General features: G+C 46.7%; 1 protein-coding gene across 1 annotated transcript in view; it reads left to right on the top strand.

Moving 5' to 3' along the window:
• The window catches only part of VWF (von Willebrand factor), a 175,286-nt gene that overhangs the window by 109,530 nt on the left and 37,762 nt on the right, over window positions 1-27,994 (top strand). Inside the window, exons 39-43 of the mRNA XM_081191447.1 lie at window positions 6,188-6,290; window positions 7,332-7,406; window positions 13,246-13,350; window positions 13,720-13,925; window positions 17,386-17,535. Coding sequence (XP_081047573.1) covers window positions 6,188-6,290; window positions 7,332-7,406; window positions 13,246-13,350; window positions 13,720-13,925; window positions 17,386-17,535 — 639 coding nt within the window. The remainder of the gene's footprint in view (window positions 1-6,187; window positions 6,291-7,331; window positions 7,407-13,245; window positions 13,351-13,719; window positions 13,926-17,385; window positions 17,536-27,994) is intronic.

Raw genomic sequence — 27,994 nt, 5'->3', positions numbered from 1 at the left:
ACATCCATGTTACTCCAACTCTCTGCTCTCCATTCTGCCTTTGTGCTTCTAACCACCCACTAGTCAAGAGAGGTCATGATTAAATGGGCTATAGACCTGGGATACAATTTGGATTATGATAGATGGGAGAAACTTTGGAATAAAGATATGAAATTCACAGCATGTGCTGGACTCCGAGAGAATATGGAAAAGATGATGTATCGTTGGTACATCACTCCAGTGAAACTAGAAAAGATGTATAGAACAGGGGACAAAACCTGCTGGAAATGTAAAAAGAAGGAGGGTGATTTCCACCATATGTGGTGGACATGTGAAATAGTGAAAAGGTTTTGGGGTCTCATTTACGATGAATTAAAAAAGGTTTTGAAATATAACTTCCCTAAAAAACCTGAAGCCTTTCTTTTAGGAATGGTCGGAGATGAGATTAAGAAGGAAGATCAAACCATGTTTCAATATGCAACGGTAGCAGCCAGAATATTGTTAGCGCAGAACTGGAAAACACCCAACATCCCAACTATCAGAGAATGGCAAATTAAGTTATTCGAGTATATAGAGTTAGCAAAAATGACACAGAAGATCAGGTATCAAAAAAACATTAAATTTATTAATGATTGGAACAAATTCATTACATACATGGAAACAAATTTGGGAAATATTAAAATTACAGTAGGGGTAATATAAAACCGGCGATGTAGAGATAAAAGTGGTAAAAAGATTCTGCAGAAGAAAACATTGGGATACAGCTCAAACCGTGGTGGAGGGAAGTCAGTTCAACAATACAGTATGAATCTAATGTTTTTGTTATGTGACTTTTTTGTGCCTTTGTATTTTGCTTTATTTCTTTTTTTCCTCTTTTTTATCCTTTATGGATTGTTTGTGGGGGTTTTTTTTGTTGGTGTATATGTCAGAAATAAAAAAAGAAGAAAAAAAAGAGAGAGGGAGGTGCCAGAACCACCTGCTTTGTTCTCCTTAACTCACCAGGAAGCTAGCTTGGCTATTTCAAGAATTAGAAGGGGACCTGGGCATTCAGCCTAACTGCCCCTGCCCCCCCCCATGCATAACAATACATTTGCTAAAATAATGCGTACTTCCATCATAACCCTCCTCCAAATTAAAGGCAGGTCAGGTGTAATGACGTCTGTATCCTTGGGGGTATCATTTATAGCAGGGGTCAGCAAACTTTTTCAGCAGGGGGCCAGTCCACTGTCCCTCAGACCTTGTGGGGGGCCGGACTATATTTTGAAAGAAAATATGAATGAATTCCTATGCCCCACAAATAACCCAGAGATGCATTTTAAATAAAAGCACACATTCTACTCGTGTAAAAATACCAGGCAGGCCCCACAAATAACCCAGATGTGCATTTTAAATAAAAGGGCATATTCTACTCATATAAAAACATGCTGATTCCCAGACCATCCGCGGACTGGATTTAGAAGGCGATTGGGCCACATCCGGCTCCCAGGCCTTAGTTTGCCTACCCTTGATTTATAGCCACTAAAGAAAACACATAACCCTTCACCTTTCCATTTGCTCTCACACTTTTGTTCCTATACCTCTTGGTTTAAGAGCACTCTCTTTTCTTCAAACCCAGATACAGCATAGAAACCCCTAAGGGTATCCCAAGAAGAAGAAACTGCAATTAAATTTGCTCCAAGTACATTATTGCAGTTAAATTTGCAATTGCAGGAACTGCAATTAAATTTGCTCCAAGTACATTATTGACAAAAGAAATGAGCGCTGACCATTTAGGGAGGAACGTTTTGGCTTGCCATAGAATCTTTCCCCGTCCGCTGCCGAGTTTCTCCACTCACAAGGAAGGACATAAGGCTCCCCGCAGCCAGTCCTGTCCCAGATCTCCAGCATTAAAGCTAAAGGCAAAGGACCCCTGACAGTTAAGTCCAGTTGCAGACGATTCTGGGGTTGTGGCACTCATCTCACTTTACTGGCTGAGGGAGCCAGCGTTTGTCCGCAGACAGTTTTTCCGGGTCACGTGGCCAACATGACTATGCTGCTTCTGGGGAAACCAGAGCAGTGCACGGAAGCGCCCTTTACCTTCCCGCCAGAGCGGTACCTATTTATCTACAGTACTTGCACTTGGACATGCTTTCGAACTGCTAGGTTGGCAGGAGCAGGGACTGAGCAACGGGAGCTCATCCCGTCGCGGGGATCCAAACCACCAACCTTTTGATCGGCAAGCCCTAGGCTCTGTGGTTTAGACCACAGCGCCACCCGCATCCATCTCCAGCATTACAAAGGTTAATATGCATAAAACTCCGAAGGAGATAAAAGCAGCAGCAGAAGGGTGATGCAATACACACGGACTTTTTAATAGCCTTGCAAAGGAAGCAGGGTTAGGGCGTCATCGCTTTGCAGCAAATCTCCATCAAATATGGGAGCCACTTTTCTAAGGGCTCATGCTAAGATACTGTTGTAATACTTCAAGTTCCACAACAATGGAGGTAGGGGCAACCACAGTGTGGGCCGAATTTCCGCTGGGATCATAGTTAATAAAAGTACCACTGCCCTGTCATATAGTAGGTGTATGTTCTAGAGTGGATTTAGTCACAGCGGTAAGTGGGAGTAACTTAATACCAGGACTGAGAAAGAAAGAAGTAGCCTGAGAACAAGTGGAGTAAGAAAAGCAACTAGGATAGGCTTTTCGCACCTGGGCATTTTTAACAGCTCCTAACCAAGGTGGTGGGTGCTCTATATTTGGACCTTCCTGAAATTCCCACAGAGTCCATCTAATCCAGGGGTGGGCAACCTAAGGCCCATGGGCCACAAGCAGCCCACAGGGGTCGTTTAACCGCCCCTCGAGCTGCCCCGAACGGAGCCACCTACTCGGCAAGACCCCACACGCTGTGCTAAACTGGTGTGGCATGGGGATTCGCTTCCGTGGTGCCGGAAATCGCGTTGGCGCGCTCCAGCCCACGGACGGATCTCCGCTGGAGTGAACCAGCCCAGGTGAGGGAAACCTTGCTGACCCCTGATCTTATCCTTCTGTTGGCCATTAAAGTGGGGGAAGACATTTTGGCAATGGAGAGGGGAACTTTCTAGGAATTTTCAGGATGCATATATACAAAGGCAAGTACAGTGGTACCTCGGGTTACATACGCTTCAGGTTACACACCCCGCTAACCCAGAAATAGTGCTTCAGGTTAAGAACTTTGCTTCAGGATAAGAACAGAAATTGTGCTCCAGCGGTGCGGCGGCAGTGGGAGGCCCCATTAGCTAAAGTGGTGCTTCAGGTTAAGAACAGTTTCAGGTTAAGAACGGACCTCCGGAACGAAATAAGTACTTAACCCGAGGTACCACTGTAGTGATGGTATCCCATTTTTCTCAATTCCCCCTCCCCAGAAATCTCCAAATTTCCTCCCTATAGCCTCTCCATTTCCAAAGACAAAAAGTTTATGCCGCACTCCCTTCTCAGCCCTTATTTATTTAGTAATTGAAAATATTGTTTCATTGATGTCAATGTATCAGTCTACCGTTTTGCAAAGTCCCCCAATTTAGAGCTCCTGGCTTAAAATACACTGAGACTGAGATTGTTGAGATTTATGCTACTCAGATCAATAAGCTATTCTGCACCTTCTGAACTTTGTCTTGCTTCTGCTGGCGACAGCTGACTGAATGCCTCTGGAAAGCTTTTAAGCAGGGCTTTAAGGCAATGGCTCTTCCCTATCTGCAATGTTGGGTTTTCAGAGAGACTGGCTGTGGGGGGGAAATCATAGAATCATAGAATCATAGAGTTGGAAGAGACCACAAGGGCCATCGAGTCCAACCCCCTGCCAAGCAGGAAACACCATCAGAGCACTCCTGACATATGGTTGTCAAGCCTCTGCTTAAAGACCTCCAAAGTAGGAGACTCCACCACACTCCTTGGCAGCAAATTCCACTGTCGAACAGCTCTTACTGTCAGGAAGTTCTTCCTAATGTTTAGGTGGAATCTTCTTTCTTGTAGTTTGGATCCATTGCTCCGTGTCCGCTTCTCTGGAGCAGCAGAAAACAACCTTTCTCCCTCCTCTATGTGACATCCTTTTATATATTTGAACATGGCTATCATATCACCCCTTAACCTCCTCTTCTCCAGGCTAAACATGCCCAGCTCTCTTAGCCGTTCCTCATAAGGCATCGTTTCCAGGCCTTTGACCATTTTGGTTGCCCTCCTCTGGACACGTTCCAGTTTGTCAGTGTCCTTCTTGAATTGTGGTGCCCAGAACTGGACACAGTACTCCAGGTGTGGTCTGACCAGAGCAGAATACAGTGGCACTATTACTTCCCTTGATCTAGATGCTATACTTAACCGTAATGAATTATAGATTTTGGTTTTTCCAATGCTGTGTATTCACTTAAAGCTCAGTCGAAGCACATTTTTTCCCTCAGAGAATTCTGGGCACTGTAGTTTGTTAAGGGTTGCTGGGAACCATAACTCTGTGAGGGGTAAACTATACAGTGCCCATGATCCTTTGTGCTTTAAAGGTATAGTATATACTGTTAAGTTGTGGGTGAACATATCAAACAACACAGCGATTCTACAAACAGCTCTTGTTTATTCACTGGCCAGGCCAGGACAGAACTCATCTGAAGGGTTCAGTGAGCCTGCATACAGTGGTGCCTCGCAAGACAAAATTAATTCGTTCTGCAAGTTTTTTCTTCTTGCGAGTTTTTCGTCTTGCGAAGCACGGTTTCCCATAGGAATGCATTGAAAATCAATCAATGCGTTCCTATGGAGACCGTCTGGGGACAGAGGGGAAGCGCCGCTCTGTCCCCTATTTTGTAGCAAGGGGCGGAGAGGAGAAGATCGCTTCTCCCCCTTGCCGCCCCTTGGTTCAAAAGGGGTCCGGGGAGAGAGGGGAAGGCGCTGCGCCTTCCCCTCTGTCCCCGGAGCTTGCATGGCTGGCAACAGGGAGAAGCGATCTTCTCCGTGCCGCCCCTTGCTTCAAAACAGGTCCAGGGACAGCGGGGAAGACACGCTGCGCTTCCCGCTGTCCCCGGAGCTTGCGGGGCAAGCTTCGTTTTGCAAAGCAAGCCCATAGGGAAATTCGTCTTGCGAAGCAACTCAAAAACGAAAAAACATTTCGTTTTGCGAGTTTTTCGTCTCGCGAGGCATTCGTCTTGCGGGGCACCACTGTATATAGAGCTCCAGTACAACACAACTGTAACAATTTTCTAAAACTATCCAATCACTGAACGTCACTTTCGATCCCTTATTTGCATAACTATCTACAGTATCCCCCTGCTGGCCCAGGGTGAGAACTTCAGTACATAACATATACACAGCCTTATCCTCCTTGATAATTTATTAAATCCATTTTATAGCCCTCAGAAATGGTGATAGTCACTGCATCTTGTGGCTGTTAATGTTGATTATGCATTGTGTGAAGAAGTAGGTCTTTTTGTGCTCGTCAGTTGACTTTGTTGGGTGACCCCAGGGACTTCGCTTTCCTCCTTTACATCCCATTCCTGCCTCTGTCTAACTTTTATATGAATTTCTGCATGTTCTGTGTGTATGTAGATCCACTGATCAAGGGTAATGTACTGATGCTTTGGCTGAAATCCCAAGACTAGGCTTTTAAGTATTTCCCCTCATTTTCCTTCATATGCAGAACACCTGTCAATTGCTCATCAGCTACCAATTTATGTATTGTCTTTTAGCAATGTCTCTGAGTTTTTTTGATGTGTGATCCAAGGTCTGTTTACTACCAGTCTGAATCCAATAGAAAAGGACTATAGTCATATGCTGTAGCGAGAAATCTGGAACATTCTCAGCCTAAAATAGGATTAATTTGAAACATTTCATTTAGTGAAACTTTATAAGGTCCAGCTTTACTTGGCTTACTCAGCCAATGTTTGGTATGTGTTCTTCAACTTATAGAACCCCAGAATGCCTTGTATTTCCTCTAGTATTTTATAATTGCGCTCATAAAGTCAGGAAAAGGGCATTGCAGAGATCTGATTCGTTCTTTTCATCTTGTGCTAAATGTATTAGCCCTAATGTTAAATTGGGCAACATCTCTGGTTTCTTGTAATTATTCTAACAAACCAAAGCAATACCATATGTAGTATTCTGTTTTGCTTTATTTTCTGGGTAGCTCTCCCCCTCTCTCTCTTCTCTCCCTCTCCCCCCCCCACAACCAGATTGCATAACAAATAATCAGACAATTTCTCTTCTTCAAACACATAGCACTTGGAAACGTGGATTCCTTCCAATGAACCCTGCAAGATCTGCATGTGTCTAGAAAATAGGACCATCAGCTGCGCCATTCAGCCTTGTCCAACCCCCCAGCGTAAGTCAAGAATTCCCACCCTTCGAAAAAGACGTAGCACTTCCTTTACCATCTAAAACTTCCCTGCTTTTTCATGGATTAAGCTGTCGGTCCGACATTACCTGTACTTCCACCCCATGGCCCTGCCTTCTACGTGCATCCTGTAAAACACACTTAAAACATGTGTGCAGACCTTTCTGTTAAACACATGAAGATGTGAAAATGAGCCCATATGCCCCCTGGGGATGTTGGGATGGATGGAGCTTGCATGCCCATCCCTCCCTGTCCTCTGTTTCAAGTCCACTTGTGTTCAATTAAAAGCCTGAGCAGGGCTAGTTGCTCTTGCACAGTGTGGAAAGGCAATAGCAAGGCACAGAGCCACTGGAAGAGACTTTTCAGGAGTTGCATTAATTCCTACCTCTTACTATACCCATAGCCGGCCCACTCATGAGGCAAGGTGAGGTGACTACTGTTAAGTTGTGGGTGAACATATCAGACGACACAGCGATTCTTCAAACAGCTCTTGTTTATTCACAGGCCAGGAGAGAACTCAACCGAAGGGTTCAGCCAGCCTGCTTATATAGAGCTCCAGTACAACGTAACTGTAACAACTTTCTAAAACTATCCAATCACTGAATGTCACTTTCGATCCCTTATTTGCATAACTATCTACAGTATCCCCCTGCTGGCCCAGGGTGAGAACTTCAGCACATAACAACTACCTCAGGCAGCAGATCCACAGGGGCAGCAGATCCTGATGTAGATCTTCACTCACTTTTTCTTCCCCTATGGGGAGGGAGGTTCCATCTTGTGATTTGCCTCAGGTGCCAAAATGTCTTGGGCCAGCCCTGCCTCTACAGGTCATTGATTTCATCTGTGAAGCCCTCACTACTAGGCAGGGCCAGTTTTTAAAATATATATAGGGCCTGGCTATCTATGAGAAATATACCGCAATTCTGGCCTCCAGGTTTGTGTCTGTAGAGGAGAGTGGCCCTTGAGGGAAAGTTTGGCTGTTCTTGCTTTGAGTTTTAATGGGTGTGGGTTATTGTTTCCCTCTTGTAGCTCCTGCTTGTGGTTCCTGTGAAATTCCAAGATTACGAAGGGATTCTGAGCAGTGTTGCCCGTTCTACGAATGCGGTGAGTCTCTGGGGGAGGTCGTATGCACAGACCCTCCAAGTGTCCCTATTTTCCAGGAACGGCCTTGATTTAAAGAAGCCATCCCGCTTTCTGATTTGATCCTGGATGAAATATACTCGGAGTTGAGTGTGGATTTCATGCTCTTTATTCAGCTCATAGTAGTGAGGAATGAAAGTTCCCCCAAAATATCTGCTTTATATACATTATTTACACAATGGGCCGCACGTGATTGGCTAATTCCTGGATTCGCCTGTAGGCCAATCAGGTTGTGGATTCACTTCCACCTGAAGCTCATGCAGACCAATCATACTGCTGCATTGTTCTAGGACTAATCAGACTGCTCCATTCTGAATCCTATTGTTCTAGGACTAATCAGACTGCTGCATTCTGAATCTTATTGTTCTAGGACCAATCAGACTGCTGCATTTTGGATCCTATTCAACTCAGTACATAACACTGGAATTTCCCGCTTTTCCTTATTTTCATTAGAGAAATGTGGGAGGGTATGGAGTTATCCAACCCCCAAGCCACCTGAAGGCAAGCCTGTGTAGGGAAGGTTTTCCCCCGAATGTTTATTGTGTTTTTATATATGTTGGAAGCTGCCTGGAATACTGGGGCAACCCAGTAAGATATGTGGGGTGTAAATAGTAAAATTGTGCAGTCACGCAGAGACCCCCCTGACCCCAGGCGACCCCCAGGAGGAATAATGACTCATGACAACGTGTTATGGGATTAAAATTGGCCACAACTTTATTACATTTTCAGATGTAGGGAGACCTTGGTTTAGGCATTGGGCGTTTATCCCTCCCAGACCCCAGCTGGGGAACATCAGGGTTATCCAAACTGTGTGGGGATTGGGCTGGCTCTGAAAATGTGTAACCATTGGCTGGGTGAGGACTGCAGGGCCTGCTCCCTTCCAGGGCCTTTTCCAACTGGCCCAGGGGGCGTGGCCCAGGCCCTTTCTCCCAGCTATAAAGGGTCTCCTGCTGCAATGAAGCCTCGGACCATCGGCTGGGTGAGGACTGCAGGGCCTGCTCCCTTCCAGGGCCTTCTCCAACTGGCCCAGGGGGCGTGGCCCAGGCCCTTTCTCCCAGCTATAAAGGGACTCCTGCTGCAGGGAAGCCTCGGACCATCGGCTGGGTGAGGACTGCAGGGCCTGCTCCCTTCCAGGGCCTTTTCCAACTGGCCCAGGGGGCGTGGCCCAGGCCCTTTCTCCCAGCTATAAAGGGACTCCTGCTGCAGGGAAGCCTCGGACCATCGGCTGGGTGAGGACTGCAGGGCCTGCTCCCTTCCAGGGCCTTTTCCAACTGGCCCAGGGGGCGTGGCCCAGGCCCTTTCTCCCAGCTATAAAGGGACTCCTGCTGCAGGGAAGCCTCGGACCATCGGCTGGGTGAGGACTGCAGGGCCTGCTCCCTTCCAGGGCCTTTTCCAACTGGCCCAGGGGGCGTGGCCCAGGCCCTTTCTCCCAGCTATAAAGGGACTCCTGCTGCAGGGAAGCCTCGGACCATCGGCTGGGTGAGGACTGCAGGGCCTGCTCCCTTCCAGGGCCTTTTCCAACTGGCCCAGGGGGCGTGGCCCAGGCCCTTTCTCCCAGCTATAAAGGGACTCCTGCTGCAATGAAGCCTCGGACCATCGGCTGGGTGAGGACTGCAGGGCCTGCTCCCTTCCAGGGCCTTCTCCAACTGGCCCAGGGGGCGTGGCCCAGGCCCTTTCTCCCAGCTATAAAGGGACTCCTGCTGCAATGAAGCCTCGGACCATCGGCTGGGTGAGGACTGCAGGGCCTGCTCCCTTCCAGGGCCTTCTCCAACTGGCCCAGGGGGCGTGGCCCAGGCCCTTTCTCCCAGCTATAAAGGGACTCCTGCTGCAATGAAGCCTCGGACCATCGGCTGGGTGAGGACTGCAGGGCTTGCTCCCTTCCAGGGCCTTCTCCAACTGGCCCAGGGGGCGTGGCCCAGGCCCTTTCTCCCAGCTATAAAGGGACTCCTGCTGCAATGAAGCCTCGGACCATCGGCTGGGTGAGGACTGCAGGGCCTGCTCCCTTCCAGGGCCTTCTCCAACTGGCCCAGGGGGCGTGGCCCAGGCCCTTTCTCCCAGCTATAAAGGGACTCCTGCTGCAATGAAGCCTCGGACCATCGGCTGGGTGAGGACTGCAGGGCTTGCTCCCTTCCAGGGCCTTCTCCAACTGGCCCAGGGGGCGTGGCCCAGGCCCTTTCTCCCAGCTATAAAGGGACTCCTGCTGCAATGAAGCCTCGGACCATCGGCTGGGTGAGGACTGCAGGGCCTGCTCCCTTCCAGGGCCTTCTCCAACTGGCCCAGGGGGCGTGGCCCAGGCCCTTATTTGGAACAAACTTTTGGGGAAGCTGGGAAGTGTTCTGCAATTGCTTCCCTGTTCCAATGTGTTTTAAAATGTCCTCAAGCAGTCGGTGGTAATTTAAATTTGTATTTCTTTTTTTCCTTTTTTCTCTTGTTGGGGGTGGGTGGGTGTAATGGATATTTGGTTGGGGATTAATTTTAGTATACTTGTTCTGTTTTTGTTTTCTGTTGTTTTATTGGTTCTGTATAGTTTGTGTTTTGTTTTTAAGGGGCGGGATCAGGGCTGCCTGGGAGTGAGGCCCCAGCCAACACGATGGCTGGGACAAGTTCCACAGGGGAGGAAGCACTGGGACATCCGATCTCGGTGATCATGGGCAGGAGGCGGAGTTACGCTAAGACCAGACCATGTCATTACCGAGGAGGCAGGTTTAGTCGTTGTTTGAAGACTATCCCTGCCTCCGGGTCTGGCCTTGACCAGATGGATACTGGAATCAACAGGGGAAACCCACATAACCTGAAGGTGTTGCTGTGTAATGCCAGGTCAATGATGAATAAAACCACTGCCATCCACGACCTGATTGTGGATGGAGGATTTGACCTGGCTTGTGTGACAGAGACCTGGTTGGAGGAAGCAGATGGGCCTGTCCTTGCCGCTGCTTGCCCACCAGGTTTCTCTTACGCACAGCAACCCAGGTCATGTGGGCGGGGAGGGGGGGTTGCAGTGATTTTTAGGAAGTCATTAGTTTGCATCAGGCGTCCTACTGGGAAGACCCAGTTTTCTGAGTGCATGTTCTGGAAGTTGGGCAATAGGGGCAGTACAGGATTCCTTTTGGTGTACCGACCTCCCCGCTGCACCAAGGATTCCCTGGCCGAGCTGCTTCAGGTCGTGGCGGATGTTCTCCTGGAGACACCTAGTTTGGTTGTCCTAGGGGATTTTAACATCCACGCCGACACGACCTTACAAGGGGCCGCTCGGGACTTCGTGGAAAGCATGGCCTCCATGGGGCTGTCCCTGAATAAGTTGGGCCCAACTCATAGTCATGGACATGCCTTAGACCTGGTATTCACCTCTAGCGACGTGGGTGATCTGACACTAAGTAAAAATGAAACCAAAGAAGTGCCATGGTCAGATCACTTCCTGGTGCAACTGGACTTCTCCACGACCCTTCCCCTCTGCAGGGAGGTGGGACCAATTCGGATGGTCCGCCCCCGCCACTTAATGGATCCAAATGGTTTCCAGAGAGTGGTAGGGGATGCTTTATCCCATGTTGATGGCCTTTCAGCTGATTCCCTGGTGGCCCGCTGGAATGCGGAGTTAACCAGGGCTATCGACTGTCTGGCTCCGAAGCGCCCTCTCCGATTGCATGGAGCCCGGACAGCCCCGTGGTTTTCTTCGGAGCTGAGGGCGATGAAACAATTGCTGAGACGGCTAGAGCGTCGGTGGCAGAAAACTCACTCCGAATCTGACCGGACACAGGTTAGAGCTCAACGTCGAGCCTACCAAGTGGCGATAGCGACGGCGAAGAAGACTTTCTTCACCGCCTCTATTGCATCTGCAGAAAATAGTAGCAGGAGACTCTTTCAGGTGGTCCGCAATTTAACGGAACCACCTTTACCACCGGGGCCTTGTAAAGACCCCAAGATCTCCTGCAACGATTTTGCAAAGTTTTTTGCAGATAAAATCACTCATATTCGGAAGGAGCTAGACACCACCGTGGGAGCAGGGCTGGGGTGGGAGAGTGCTAGAGCCCTGTCTGGTCAAGTTGCATGGAATCAATTTCAATCCGTTACCCCCGAGGATGTGGACAGGCTGCTTGGACGAGTGAAACCAACCACCTGTCTCCTTGATCCTTGCCCATCCTGGCTTATAAAAGCTAGCCGGGAAGGGCTGGGCGATGGGCTCTGCGGGGTGGTGAATGCTTCCCTCTGTGAGGGAACATTCCCAGATCCGCTGAAAGAGGCGGTCATTAAACCGCTTCTTAAAAAAACCATCTTTAGACCCGGCCAGTATGGCCAACTATCGCCCAGTCTCAAATCTTCCATTCTTGGGCAAGGTGATTGAGCGTGTGGTTGCTGAACAACTCCAGGCACGCCTGGAGGATGCGGACCATTTGGATCCCTTCCAATCAGGGTTCAGGCCTCATCATGGGACTGAAACTGCCTTGGTCGCACTGGTTGATGATCTCTGGCGAGCTAGGGACAAAGGTGAGAGTTGTTTCCTAGTTCTGCTGGATCTCTCAGCGGCCTTTGATACAATCGACCATAACATCCTTCTGGACCGTCTAGAGGGGTTGGGAGCTGGGGGCACTGTTATACAGTGGTTTCGCTCCTTTCTCCTGGGCCGTGTTCAGAAAGTGGGGGGGGGATGAGTGTTCAGACCCCTGGGCTCTCACTTGTGGGGTGTCTCAGGGTTCCGTCCTCTCCCCCATGCTTTTTAACATCTATATGAAGCCGCTGGGAGAGATCATCAGGGGGTTTGGACTGGGTGTCCATCAATATGCAGATGATACCCAGCTCTACCTTTCTTTCAAATCAGAACCAGTGAAGGCGGTGAAGGTCCTGTGTGAGTGTCTGGAGGCGGTTGGAGGATGGATGGCGGCTAATGGATTGAAGTTGAATCCTGACAAGACAGAAGTACTGTTTTTGGGGGACAGGGGGCGGGCTGGTGTGGAGGACTCCCTGGTCCTGAATAGGGTAACTGTGCCCCTGAAGGACCAGGTGCGTAGCCTGGGAGTCATTTTGGACTCACAGCTGTCCATGGAGGCACAGGTCAATTCTGTATCCAGGGCAGCTGTCTACCAACTCCACCTGGTACGCAGGCTGAGACCCTACCTGCCCGCTGACTGTCTGGCCAGAGTGGTGCATGCTCTAGTTATCTCCCGCTTGGACTACTGCAATGCGCTCTACGTGGGGCTACCTTTGAAGGTGACTCGGAAACTACAGCTAATCCAGAATGCGGCAGCTAGACTGGTGACTGGGGGCGGCCGCCGAGACCACATAACACCGGTCTTGAAAGACCTACATTGGCTCCCAGTACGTTTCTGAGCACAATTCAAAGTGCTGGTGTTGACCTTTAAAGCCCTAAACGGCTTCGGCCCAGTATACCTGAAGGAGCGTCTCCACCCCCATCGTTCTGCCCGGACACTGAGGTCCAGCGCCGAGGGCCTTCTGGCGGTTCCCTCATTGCGAGAAGCGAAGCTACAGGGAACCAGGCAGAGGGCCTTTTCGGTGGTGGCGCCCGCCCTGTGGAATGCCCTCCCATCGGATGTCAAGGTGATGGACAACTACCTGACATTCAGAAGACATCTTAAGGCGGCCCTATTCAGGGAAGCTTTTAATGTATGATATTTTAGTGTTTTTTGGTTTCTGTGGAAGCCGCCCAGAGTGGCTGGGGAAACCCAGCCAGATGGGCGGGGTACAAATAATAAATTATTATTATTATTATTATTATTATTATTATTATTATTATTATTATTATTATTATTATTACGTTTGATTCCTTCCATTTTCTGTTTTCTGTTTTTAGTCTGCGACCTGGTCAGTTGCAAAATGCCTGCTTTACCTCATTGTGAAGATGGTCTCCAGCTTTTGCAGACAAATCCTGGAAAATGCAGGCCCGATTATGCATGTGGTAAAATTCCTTTAAAACATCAAATACTGGTTTTACTTACTTATGCAATTCTTTCTGGCGCATGTTTGTGTGTTTATGTGTATGTATGAGCATATGAGATGTGCTCTGGGAGCTCCATGTACTTGATTTCTTTTTGTGGTGTTTATCTTGATTGCTGGTGGTGGTTCTGTTTTTTTTAAAAAATATGATTATTTGTTTTTGCTTGTTTCTTAATAAACTAATTACTGTTTTCACATTGTATTCACTGCCCTGAGAACGTTAGCTTTTGGGCAGCATAGAAATACTGTTCTTAAAGAAAAACTGCAAATGCTCCTTTTGCAGCTTGCTTGTCGCATAGCCTTGTTTGTTTCTGGATTTTTTGTTTCCTAGTGTGCAAAAAAGAGGATTGCAACCCACAGCCAATTGCTCCCTGCCCACCTCACCGGAAGCTGACTATTAAGAAGACTCAGTGCTGTGATGAATTTCAGTGTACTTGTGACTGTGTCAATTCAACAGTGGCCTGCCCTACTGGATACTTATCAACAACTCTCACTAATGACTGTGGCTGCACATCTACCACCTGCAACCCCGACAAGGTAATAATAATAATAATAATAATAATAATAATAATAATAATAATAATTTATTATTTATACCCCACCCATCTGGCTGGGCCTCCCCAGCCACTCTGGGCGGCTTCCAAAAAAAACATTAAAATACTGTAATACATCAAATATTAAAAGCTTCCCTAAACAGGGCTGCCTTCAGATGTCTTCTAAAAGTCTTGTAGTTGTTGTTCTCTTTGACATCTGGTGGGAGGGCGTTCCACAGGGAGGGTGCCACTACCGAGAAGGCCCTCTGCCTGGTTCCCTGTAACTTGGCTTCTAGCAGTGAGGGAGCCGCCAGAAGGCCCTCGGTGTTGGACCTCAGTGTCCGGGTAGAACGATGGGGGTGGGGACGGTCCTTCAGATATACTGGACCAAGGCCATTTAGGGCTTTAAAGGTCAGCACCAACACTTTGAATTGTGCTCGGAAACGTACTGGAAGCCAATGTAGGTCTTTCAAGACCAGTGCTATATGGTCTGGGCGGCCGCTCCCAGTCACCAGTCTGGCTGCCGCATTCTGTATTAGTTGTAGTTTCTGGGTCACCTTCAAAGGTAGCCCCACATAGAGTACATTGCAGTAGTCCAAGCGGGAGATAACCAGAGCATGCACCACTCAATTCAAAATAATGAATTGTCCTACCTGCCCATGAAGAATGACTTTGTTGACAAGGCTCGCACCATGCATGGGCTATTCCTGCCCATCTCACCCAAACCATCTCCTTTATTCCCACCAAGATGCTACCTTTGCAGTTGGTGCAAGTCAGGGGCTGGAATTGTGCCTCCTTCTCCCATCTTCCTCCAGCTCTGGTATATCCAACCCAAATCCAGCTGTTATCTGAACATTGTATCATTTTGCAATGGGGGCTCCATCAGAATGGGAGGATAACATCAAAAGGAGATGGTTGTTATCAGGGCTAGATTTAGGTTTGATGAGGCCCTAAACTACTGAAGGTAATGGGGCCCTATATGTCCAGCTGTCCTTTGTCAACAACAAATTGTCGCTGTTTTTTGTGTGTTGAATATATACTATATGGTAATTTATGGACCTAATACGTATCTAAAGCCACTTGCACATAACAAAATATGTATTTTATCAAAGTGGTATTTTAGGGAGCAGGCTAGCAGGCGGGGCCCATTACTCACACCATAGGAGCCTACACAACACAAAACACTGTTATTGTATGTAGGTTTTATTTTATCTTATATTTTGGAAATGTACATCCAGGGGTTTTTTTCCCTTACATTTTTTGGTGGCCCCAAAAGTGATTGGAGCCCTAAACTATAGCTTGTTTAGCTTATACGTAAATCCGGCACTGGTTGTTATGGAAGGCAAACTCTGGCATGCTAAATGTCAATGTTTGTTTTTGAATCCTATCCTAAGTTTCTTTGTAAAAGAATTCAGAACAGCTCTGGAGGTTGCTAAAATACATAACACACAATAAATGCAAAACACGAAACAAAAAAATACAAAGCAAGATGTACTGAAATCAGAATTATTTAATCAAACTGATAGCAGATTGTAGGCGCTTCCAGACAATCCGTTTATTGAGCATTCATTCTGATTTTTTTGCAGGGAGATTAGATGACATTTCATGAAAGCAAGTGTCATTCCACACTTTCCAGTGCATTTCTCTATCTCACGCCCCATATCAGAAAAAATATGGTGTTTTGGGGGACCAGATTTGTTGTGCAAGATAGATAGATAGATAGATAGATAATACTTTATTCGGCTATAAGCCCACCAGGTAAAACCAATCAGTAAATAAAATAGCATTTTACATTCTAAAATATCAACTAAAATATTTCAACGCATAATCTCCTTCACATTACATACAGTCTCTAGATGTACCATATTGTGGCTTGAATATAACGATGGTGGATAGAGTTTACTAGATTTTAATAGTCATGCAGCATTCCATGAAGTCTTTTATATGAAAGAACAGAATTCAGGAATCTTGTAACCTGTAATGTTCTATAAGAGTCAATGTCCTGGAGTAGATAGGCTAGATGTAATTCAGGTGGTTTAGCAACAGTTTCCAAAATGATTGAACTCAGAATCCTTGATCGGGGAACAATATATAAAGCACAATTAAACAAGATATGATGAAGGGATTCTATTGATTTGTTGTCACATGCGCATAAAACAGAGGTTTTACCGTTAGAAAATCTATTGTTCAGCACATTTGAGGGGAACACATTAAATCTGGCTCTAACAAAAGCGAATCTATGCGATGCAACCGATAAGGTAGACAGATATCGAGGTATCTGGGACATAGATGTAATGCCCTGGTTTATCGGGGAACATGTGCCACCACCTGTAGTAAGATTTTGTTGCAAGTCAACCTGTTGTGCAAGCTTCTTGCTGAAGTGGTTTAAGTTTGCTAAAATGTTTTGCAAATATATAAAACAGTTGCTTGGACCCACTGTATCTGCATCAGCATAAGGAGGATTAACTGAGAGTGTGCCCTGAAAACAAAGTCAAAGCTTCCACAGCTACACATTGTGAGGGATGTTAGCAACGGTGAACAAACTGATATGCCTGTTGTCATACAAGAAAGCTTGTCCACCTGATAAATCAGGTCTTCCCTTAAAGAGGGCACGTGTTGCGGTGAGACCTGGCAACCAAACCCTGTGTTGTGGGTTGGATAGCCACAACACCCAGTTGGTAGGTCCCTTGATGCTGGGTTTAATCAGGCCAATGGGATGCAGCCCAAACGGATCAAGGGACCTATATATACCTATGCACATGACCCAGAGCTTTCTCTTTCGGCTCGTGCATCGGAACACCCACCCACCTCTCCCTATATTTACGGCTGTGCGCTTGACCTTGCCATGCCGTTGTGTGTCGTCTGTCATTGGGACAGGGGCACGGCAGGAATTTTCCCCACTTGGCTGATTGGCTGTTGCCATTTGGGTTTCACCTGCCGCGTAGCAAGTCATCACAACTTGTTAGGTTGCGGATAGGCACTGGTTGAGGTTATAGGGATGGGAGAATGGTCTTGCCATCCCTATGTAAAGGGTATTCTGTTAAAGGAATCCAGGGACTCAATGGTTTGGTCAACCCCTGAGAGGGGGTTGAGCCCATGCCTGAGTCCAGGGGGACATTTGGGTGGCAGAGATAGCCTGTTCCCGGCTTTCTGCTTATCCACGTGTTCACCCTTGGCTGACCTATGCTGGTGCCCTGGGTCAGCGCTACCTGCAACGGTGCAGGGAGCTAGTCTAACCAGAGCCTATGCAACCAGTCACTTGCTGTAATCAATAAAGTTGTGGCCTAAATTCTGCCAAAAACCAAACCAAAATTTGAGTCTTGTCTGAATTTATTTAAGGGGGAGGTTAAAAGGTCTGAACACGCAAAGGAATTCTCGCTTTCCTTGCAACCCAGCAAAATCCTATGAGAACACTTGGTGTGCAGTTTTCTGTGAAGTAAGTGTCATGTTTTAATTATTGGCAGGTTTGCGTCCATCAAAATGTTGTCTATCCTATTGGGAAGATTTGGGAGGAAGGCTGCACAGAATGTTCTTGCACAGATATGGAAGATGCTGTTACCGGGCTTCGAATTACAGAATGCCTTGAGAAGGAGTGCAATAAGATTTGTCCACCGGTATGTAAAACTCCAAAATCTTCATTCAAATAGCAGTTCTGTCTAATGGGGAAATTGCAGCCTTGCATAAGTGCTGCGAAGCAGATGGCCTAAAGGCGGCAAGGCTGTTCTTATGAAGCACCCTTCTTCTTATGGCCCTGTTAGTCTTCTGTAGGGATGGGAAAGAAATTCGATTCAGACCCAATTTGCACATTTGGAAACAATATGAGAACTTCTTTGAAGTTCACATTTCTCCAATCTACTATGATAAAATACCATAAAACGCAGATATTAGTGAAAGCAAAATTAAAAATGCACTATATTATAGAAAATGCCTTACAGAACCTTGTAAACAAGCATGTTAGGAGAAATTAGCATTAAAATGCTGGTGGTTTTCATGATTCTCAAACTGATATGGAAATGTGAAGAAGTGAATTTAAGATTGGAAAAATGAGAAACTGAGAGAAACAGAAAACGGGCAGATTCACCCATCACTGAACTTCTTTCCCTTTCCCACTGCAGCTTCTACTCTAAACGGAATGGTTGGCCGATTTGCATACCTAACACTTTATATTTCTTGGTCTTTGGTAACAAAGTAGTTTAGTTTCATTTCATAACTACCAACCGGTGAGCTTGACATCAATACGAGGCAAGGTCCTAGAACAGATAATTCAACAGTCGGTCTGTGAGCACTTAAAAAAGGATGCTGTCATTACTAAGATACAGCATGGGTTTCTCAGAATTAAGTCATCCACCCATCTTCAAAATTTGCAGTTAGCTGTTTGGTGCCACAAAACCTCAAGTTCAAAATAATCTAACAAAATATAAAATACCAAATATATAAAATAGTTTTTAAAAACTGCTAAAATATTCAGTGTGAAGACTTGTGCAGTACAGTAATAATTTCACTTGTGTAGCTGTAAGCATAGCAAACATAAAAAGGCATTCAGAGTTGAACCACACACTTGGCTCTTAATTTCCTGGCTGTCGACACAAACAAGGAAACATGCAACGGGACATAATTTTTCTCGTGTAATAGCAAAAAGCACAAAAGGTCATCAAAAGGTAACTTCTAAAAGTGGATCTGAGGCTTTTAAAGCCATATTTGGTATGGTTTGCCTTCCTTCTGCTCCCTGGAATGAGGCCTCATTGTTCATGGCACACAATGTAGGACACTGAACATATATCGCGTGGGGACCTGTGCTAGCTCTGGCGCAACTGGGCGTGGGAACTGTTCCTTCACAGTCTCCTCTTAACCTAAAACTTTTTCCATGGTTTCATTCCCCTCCAGACCATAATGTAGAAGAAGACCTAGACCTGCACATTTTCTCAGTTGTGCAATAAAACAAATTCATTAATACATCGCAAACCAGTGTTGTATTAAATGTTCCTAGCCAGGTTATAAAATCTGACACCTATTGCTTGACTAATATTAATAAAGCAATTTAAACTCTGGCTTCTGTTGTTTTCTGCGAGGCCAGTCGCCAGTTACAGTTGGTTTCACGCTCCAGATTCCCTGGCGCTGTGTGGGTTGTGGCAGGTAGTAAAAAAGTTAAGAACTGACACCAAGAAAACTCCTTTGCAGACGATCTAGTATGCAGCCAACAGAATTTAATAACAGGCTAGCACTGCACACTTCTTGTGCACATGAGCAGAGCTGGTAAGATGTTTGCTGGATTTTCAAAAACTTGAGGTGCTGCCAAATCTCATTTAAAACTCCCTTTACTTTAAAGAGCGGGTTTGCTGGGGGCACTTTTGCTAGGGAGCCATTTAAAAAAAAAAAATTCCACAAATGATTATGAGCTATCCACACCCCCTATTGTCAGTTTTAAAACCATTTTCATTCCAATCCCCAAAACAGATTTTTAAACTCCAGGGTGCTTAAAATGCAGCAGGAGAAGTTCTGTGGCGGAAACTCAGAGGAGAAAAAAGTCCGAAAAGTCCAGGTGTGTTCACAGATGGTTCCTGTGTGCTCTTTTGGATCATGGACATTATAACTTTTAGCTGGGAAGTCCAAGGGACAGTGTAAAAATTATTTGTTGCAGGAGGGATGTTTTTTCTGCTCTAAACCAAATCCACCTTCTACTTCTAAAACATTAAATTCAGAATGTTTCTTTGCTGAGGAGTACTAAAATGTTTTATCTGAGGATTTAAACCTAGATAAGCTTTTCAGTTTTTGCTAAAGCCTTCCCTTGCTTTCCTTGCGGGTGGCGCTGAGGGTTAAAGCACTGTGCCGCTTGGGCTTGCCGATCAAAAGGTTGCCGGTTCGAATCTCTGCAATGGAGTGAGCTCCTGTTATTCGGTCCCAGCTCCTGCCAACCTAGCAGTTCAAAAGCACGCCCAAAAGTGCAAGTAGATAAATAGGTACCGCTCCGGCGGGAAGGTAAACGGCATTTCCGTGTGCTGCTCTGGTTCACCAGAGGCAGCTTAGTCATGCTGGCCACATGACCCGGAAAAACTGTCTGCGAACAAACGTCGGCTCCCTCGGCCAGTATAGCTAGATGAGAGCCGCAACCCCAGAATTGTTCACGACTGGACTTATTTGTCAGGGGTGCCTTTAGCTTTACCTTCCTTGAAATACAGGGTTGTCTTTTTCAAATGAGAGATGAAATATTATTTTCTGTATATACACTCAGCCGGGGAAGCCAAGGTGGCCTCCTCTGGATATTGTTGGGCCTGCAGCTTGGCATCCTAGATCTTTGGACACACTGCTTGGGGCTTATGAGAGTTATAACCCCACACACTATGGAGGACACCATGTTGACTTCCCCTTCCCTAAGCCATAGGTTCGAGTCAGGGCCAACACTTGATAGAATGAAAGCCTCGGCAAAAGACTGGTTCAGAAGCTGCTCTCAAAATGAGTGGCAGCATAGAATCCTATCTCCCTCTTGTCTGTTTCAGCAACCCCCCAATATTTTTTTTTAAAAAACTGCTGCCAAGCATGAAGCCGAGCAGAGCTGGACCTCAGTGCCTGTCTCCATCTCCTCCTGCTCCAGCCATGGAGGGGAAGGAGGCAGCGGTGGAGTATATGCCCATGCTGCCCAGGGCGGGCGCGCTCCCGAGGGTGGCGTGGTGTGGTGGGTGCCCTCCCAGGCCTGGGCTAGCCGCTCTGGCACCCGGAGCGGTGCACGTGCACTGCAGCCGGGGGCGGAGCGAGCCAGCCATGGGGGCGGAGCGAGCCACGGTTCCCAAGCCTCCCCCAAGCTGCCAAAATGAAGAGGGAAGGGCGGAATGCCACCAGGAAAGTGGCACAGCTCCTTCCCTTACCCCGACGGCTCGGGGTAGGCTTGGGCGTTGTGGGCGGGGGGCGGCGCGCCGAATGCCACCCCCCTCAGTGAGGGCCCCTGGGTAACCTGCTCCCACCGCCCCCCTTCCTACGCCCTGGAAGGAGGAGGAAGCAATCTCTGGCTGGTGGCGGCGGCAGGAGATGGAGGAAGAGGCACCAGTGATGGAAGCCACGCTGCTGCCATGTTCCTGGACACCCCAACATCCTGATGCAGGGAACCCCCCCCCCCAATCTTTCTCACAAGCTGGCTCTGCACTAATTATACACTAATTATGCTGAAGTGCTGATTGTTGGGTACGATGAGCAATGAATTCAGGGTCAAGCGGTCTTCTGATTCCTTCACAAAATACAAAGGAACAACTCCTAATCTGTGTGGATGATGAGGTTAGCATGTACCTCCATACATTCTGGGCTCGCTTGCAAGAAACACTTACTGTGTAGCAGAATTTTCAGAAAAGAACTTCTAGGGCAGGCATAGGCAAACTTGGCCCGCCAGATGTTTTGGGACTACCACTCCCATCATCCCTGACCACTGGTCCTGTTAGCTAGGGATGATGGGAGTTGTAGTCCCAAAACATCTGGAGGGCTGACTTTGCCTATGCCTGGCTTAGAAGCATACCTGCACATTTTCCTTTCATAATTAGAGACTTATCCCCTGCCCCCTTTTTAAAGGAAGCTCAGAGTCTGGTGCCTCTGCCAGGGGTGCTTTGCACCTGTAGCCATCAGGTTGGTGACCCCATGTTTAAACCAACATTTAGCTTTAGAGGCAAATCAGCCTTCTGTAACACATATCAGATTGCCAATGCAGCCTTGTGAAATGGACTTTGAGCAAGGAAGCAATGATAGCTTCATTCTCCCTTTCCTTTGCAAAGTGTTGTGGGCTGGGTGGTCCATAAACCAACAAAGACGCCACATAAATCTTCTCTATCTAGCCTGCTGCTATTGCTAAGTTAGCCACAAGGTGGAGAATGCCTTCTGGAGATTCGTAAGCATGATTTGTGTGCACATCTTAAAACACAGCAATCATATAAAGTGGGTGACAACTTTGAAACCCTCCGTGCAGAAACAAAATAACAAAGCATTTATTTCTTTATATGCTTTCTTGATTCTTTCTTCCTGGAAAATGCATTAATTATATATAACCACTTTTAAAGCAGAATAATTGCCCTATTCCTGATTTTCAGAAATATACACTTTAATCATACACACTTGTTGAATCATATGTAAATTGACCGTGAAATACTTCCCAACCCTTTGGACCAATGTGTGACATAGGAAAACTAGAATATTTGCTTCACGTGATGCATTATTAGTGTAATAGAGGTTGACCATGAAATCTATGAGTTTAATCACTAATATTTCAGTTTGATAGTTTTATTTGAAGTCACAAAGTTCCCCCAGATGTTCAACATGAGTATAAAAGGACTTACCATTAGATGCACTAGAGATCAAAAGGGCCTTTATTTAAAGGAATGCTAGCATTTAAAAGAAAATAGCACATTTAATTTTTAAATAAAATATTTAACAAGTTAAAAAGACAGGAATTGCCAGGACTGAAGGCATTAATACATGAAATACCAAGTCACCTTATATTTTGAAGACTTAGTATTATTCATTTATCACATTAGAAGTACTCAAAGCAGTTTGCATACATTTGCTTTGTAATCATTACAACTGTGTAAGTAGGCCAGTTTTATTATCCCATATTTATAGAGGGGAAATGGAGACTGAATGGTTGCATTCAGTTGCCTTATGAGAAAGAATGTAGAGTCAGACGAAGCTTAGTAGATGTAGAGCTTTATTTTATATCACCTTCCTTTCAAACAGATATACTAGTATTCTTCCTCCCAGATTTCCCCCTTTCCTGCTAATCTGTTATAAGTCTTGGGGTAAATTAGTGTGTGCTTAGCCAATGGACGCAGGTGGCGCTGTGGGTTAAACCACAGAGCCTAGGACTTGCCGATCAGAAGGTCAGCAGTTTGAATCCCCGCGACGGAGTGAGCTCCCATTGCTTGGTCCCAGCTCCTGCCAACCTAGCAGTTCGAAAGCACATTAAAGTGCAAGTAGATAACTAGGTACCACTCCGGCGGGAAGGTAAACGGCATTTCCATACACTCTGGTTTTCCATGACAGTGTCCCGTTGCGCCAGAAGCAGTTTAGTCCTGCTGGCCACATGGCCTGGAAAGCTGTCTGCAGACAAAGGCTAGCTCCCTTGGCCCGAAAGCGAAATGAGCGCCGCAACCCCATAGTCACCTTTGACTGGATTTAACCATCCAGAGGTCTTTTACCTTTACCTTTTTACTGCCTAAACGGATGAAACTAGAGATTAAGCATTTGTTACAGCTTCATTTTGAAGCAAATCAGTTCCACGACAGAGCTCAAAAGACAGGCAATAACTGGACTACATACTTCTCTGGTGTGATTTTTACAAAATGTGAAGAAAATTTCATATTTTTGGGGGGAGGACACAGAAAAGCATGTGAAGATGAATATTTAAGTCTTAAAACGCATCCAAAACACAAAATTTCAGGGGATGTGCATAAAAATGTGTGCAATTTAAAAGCAATTGTGTGTGTGTTTAATGCTCAGAAAATGAGACAGAACAAATTTGCAGTTGAATACAGTGGTACCTCGGGTTACATACGCTTCAGGTTACAGACTCCGCTAACCCAGAAATAGTACCTCAGGTTAAGAACTTTGCTTCAGGATGAGAACAGAAATCGTGTTCCGGCGGCGCGGCAGCAGCGGGAGGCACCATTAGCTAAAGTGGTCTTCAGGTTAAGAACAGTTTCAGGTTAAGAACGGACCTCCGGAACAAATTAAGTACTTAACCCGAGGTACCACTGTACATTCAACATTGGCCCAGACTGGAAACTGGCTGATGCTTCCAGCTGGCTCCCTCGGCCTGAAGGCGAGATGAGCGCCGCAACCTCGTGGTCACCTTTGTCTGGACTTAACCGTTCAGGGGTCCTTTACCTTTTACCCAGGAGATAAGATAAAGGCAAGAGCAACAGGAGATCTAGAATGGGCAGAGGAGCAGGGTTACCTTGTCGTGGCTCCTATTTGCTCCATCTCTTTTGTCTGACCCAGAGAGACCTTCCTAAACTGTGGGGTTGTCCTTGCACAGATGCCTTGCACCAGATTCCACAGCCTTCCTTCAGTCTTAGTCTGACCCCAGGTGTTTCCATATAAAGACCAGAACATGTTGTTGTTGTTGCTTAGTCGTTTAGTCGTGTCCAACTCTTCGTGACCCCATGGACCAGAGCACTATCGAGAACACTATCCAGTGATCTCATCCTCTGTTGTCCCCTTCTCCTTGTGCCCTCCATCTTTCCCAACATCAGGGTCTTTTCCAGGGCGTCTTCTCTTCTCATGAGGTAGCCAAAGTATTGGAGCCTCAGCTTCACAACCTGTCCTTCCAGTGAGCACTCAGGGCTGATTTCCTTCAGAATCAATAGGTTTGATCTTCTCGCAGTCCATGGGACTCTCAAGAGTCTCCTCCAGCACCATAATTCAAAAGCATCAATTCTTTGGCGATCAGCCTTCTTTATGGTCCAGCTCTCACTTCCATACATCACTACTGGGCATACCCTTAGCTTTAACTATATGGGCCTTTGTTGGCAAGGTGATGTCTCTACTTTTTAAGATGCTGTCTAGGTTTGTCATTGCTTTTCTCCCAAGAAGCAGGCAATGACATTAAAAAAAGCAATTCAAACAAAGCTATAATAACACTCGAAACACAGATATGTCCAAAAACCACCAGGAAAAAGTAAAATAGTTTCAGCAGTTGGCAGTAAGCAAGTAGTGAGACTTTGGTAGGCTTCTTTGAGCACATTGTTCCATAATATGAGTATTGTCTCCCAAAAAACCCTCAATTCTGGCTTTACAAGTAGAAAGAACATGGTGAAAAGTGCAAGTGTCGTCCTCGGTCTCACTGTTGGATTGTACTTGTTTTGGCAAAGCAAGTCAAAAGAGTTATTGTAACAGAATATGTGCAAGTCTCCCCACAGCTGCTGCTTATTATTACTCCCAAATCACCTGCTCAAACCTAGAAAATTACATAAAACGTTGCCTCCTGGGACAAGTATTATTATTATTTCCCCCCACAAGTCTCGTAGATAGTGATCTTCATGCTGTCCATATGACCAACTTTAGGAATATTTATCACAGGAACATCTTGTGTTTTAAATCTTCGTTGAATTTCTAAATCCCAACAGCATAATACAATTGGATAAACAATACAAGGAAAGCAGACCTTCTGACGGTGAAAACATCCAGGTTAGCAGAAAAGCTGAGGTGACAGAATCACCACAAATTTGACTGTAGCAGATGCAAAGCTTTCTACCACTTTCTGTACATTGTTCTCATGTAATCGTTTTGAAAAGGGACAGGAAACTCTCTTAGATTTAATTAATTTATGTTCCCTAGTATCAGAACTATATAAATGCTTTAGTTTACAATAATCTGTTCATACTGCTTTGGTTTATCATAACCTGTGGATTTGGCACTGTTCTGTCTATTAGATGATGATGATAATGATTTACTTATTAAATTTGTATACCACCCTCCATCCAAATAATACAGGGCAGTTTCCAACATAAACATACAAAATGAGAACACAAAATACATAATAAATCCCTTCCAGTCGGGATTCAGGCCTCATCATGGGACTGAAACTGCCTTGGTCGCACTGGTTGATGATCTCCGGCGGGCTAGGGACAAAGGTGAGAGCTGTTTCCTAGTTCTGCTGGATCTCTCAGCGGCGTTTGATACCATCGACCATAGCATCCTTCTGGACCGTCTTGAGGGGCTGGGAGCTGGGGGCACTGTTATACAGTGGTTCCGCTCCTTCCTCCTGGGCCGTGTTCAGAAAGTGGTGGTGGGGGATGAGTGTTCAGACCCTTGGGCCCTCACTTGTGGGGTGCCTCAGGGTTCTGTCCTCTCCCCCATGCTTTTTAACATCTATATGAAGCCGCTGGGAGAGATCATCAGGAGGTTTGGGCTGGGTGTTCATCAGTATGCGGATGACACCCAGCTCTACCTCTCTTTTAAATCAGAACCAGTGAAGGCGGTGAAGGTCCTGTGTGAGTGTCTGGAGGCGGTTGGAGGATGGATGGCGGCTAACAGATTGAGGTTGAATCCTGACAAGACAGAAGTACTGTTTTTGGGGGACAGGAGGCGGGCAGGTGTGGAGGATTCCCTGGTCCTGAATGGGGTAACTGTGCCCCTGAAGGACCAGGTGCGCAGCCTGGGAGTCTTTTTGGACTCACGGCTGTCCATGGAGGCACAGGTCAAATCTGTGTCCAGGGCAGCTGTTTACCAGCTCCATCTGGTACGTAGGCTGAGACCCTATCTGCCTGCGGACTGTCTCGCCAGAGTGGTGCATGCTCTGGTTATCTCCCGCTTGGACTACTGCAATGCGCTCTACGTGGGGCTACCTTTGAAGGTGACTCGGAAACTACAACTAATCCAGAATGCGGCAGCTAGACTGGTGACTGGGAGCGGCCGCCGAGACCATATAACACCGGTCTTGAAAGACCTGCATTGGCTCCCAGTACGTTTCCGAGCACAATTCAAAGTGTTGGTGCTGACCTTTAAAGCCCTAAACGGCCTCGGTCCAGTATACCTGAAGGAGCGTCTCCACCCCCATCAGTCTGCCCGGACGCTGAGGTCCAGCGCCGAGGGCCTTCTGGCGGTTCCCTCACTGCGAGAAGCAAAGCTACAGGGAACCAGGCAGAGGGCCTTCTCGGTAGTGGCGCCCGCCCTGTGGAACACCCTTCCAGCAGATGTCAAAGCGATAAACAACTATCTGACATTCAGGAGACATCTTAAGGCAGCCCTGTTCAGGGAAGTTTTTAACGTGTGACATTTTACTGTATTTTTGGTTTTTATGGAAGCCGCCCAGAGTGGCTGGGGAGGCCCAGCCAGATGGGCGGGGTATAAATAATAAATTATTATTATTATTATTATATAATAACCCCCTCCCACAAACACAGTTAAAAGGCCACAGATTAAAAGGCCAAAGGCCTGGTTATAGAGGAAAGTTTTTGCCTGCCACTTAAAGATAGGTAATGATGCTGTCTGGGGAGAGCATTCCACAGATGGGGAGCCACTGCCGAAAAGGCCTTGTTCTCGTGTTGTCACTCTATGGATCAGATGGTGATTGCAGGGTCTGGGTTGGTTCATAAGGGGAGAGGTGATCCTTGAGGTAGATCATACGAAGATAATATAAAGAATGAATGGTTAATAAGAATGTGGCATGTAGCAGGATATGGCAAACACAGTGAAACCAAGATATAGAATAGGTACCTAGAAGTACCTGGGTTAAAAATCTGGATGGCAAAAGACGCTGGGGAAATGGCTGAATATGTATACAGTGGTACCTCTAGATGCGAACGGGATCCGTTCCGGAGCCCTGTTCACACCTAGAAGCAAACGTAACCCGTGTCTGCGCGTGTGCAGGTCACGTTTCGGCGCTTCTGCGCATGGTGTGACATCATTTTGAGCGTCTGCGTCTGCGCAAGCGGCAAAACCCGGAAGTAACGCGCTCCGTTGCTTCCGGGTTGCTGCGGAGCGCAACTCAGACGCGCTCATCCCAAAGCACATTCAACCCGAGGTATGACTGTATAGCAAGTTATTTCAATGTAGATGTATTTGCGTGTTGAGTCACAGTAGCCCCCCAATAATTCACACTTCACACATCAATTTTTGTTTAAGGTTTTTGGCATAATTTTGGCCACAACTTTATTCAAATACAAAAATGTGAGTGGTTGCTTAGGCACTGGTTCCGACTATCTGTCCTTGCCCTCAGGGACAGAGCTGGCCTTCCGGATACCAGCGGAAGCCAGCGTGGGAAACAAGTATTGGGTGAGAAATAAAGCTGGGCACCAGACCATTACTTCTCACCCTCATGTTCCTGTGGGGCTTGCACGGCCCAAGTCCGACTCCGGGGACAAGGACGAAAGAATGGCAAGCCCCTGGATTTCCTTTAACGGAATTCCCATTCGCATCATTTGGAGGGGTAGGCACTTACCCCTCCAAGCACCAATTTAACCAGTGCCTAACCGCCAACCTTACAAGTTGTGACGATTTGCTACGCAGTAGGCAAAAACCAAATGGCACCAGCCAATCATCCAGATGGCAAAATTCCTACCGTGCCCCCGCACCAAGGCGAACGACACCATGACAGGCATA

This window comes from Podarcis bocagei (genome assembly GCF_964188305.1).
Source record: "Podarcis bocagei genome assembly, chromosome: 4".
NCBI lineage: Eukaryota > Metazoa > Chordata > Lepidosauria > Squamata > Lacertidae > Podarcis > Podarcis bocagei.
The sequence above is the reverse complement of the archived record's forward strand: the minus strand, read 5'-3'. Positions and strand labels throughout refer to the sequence as shown.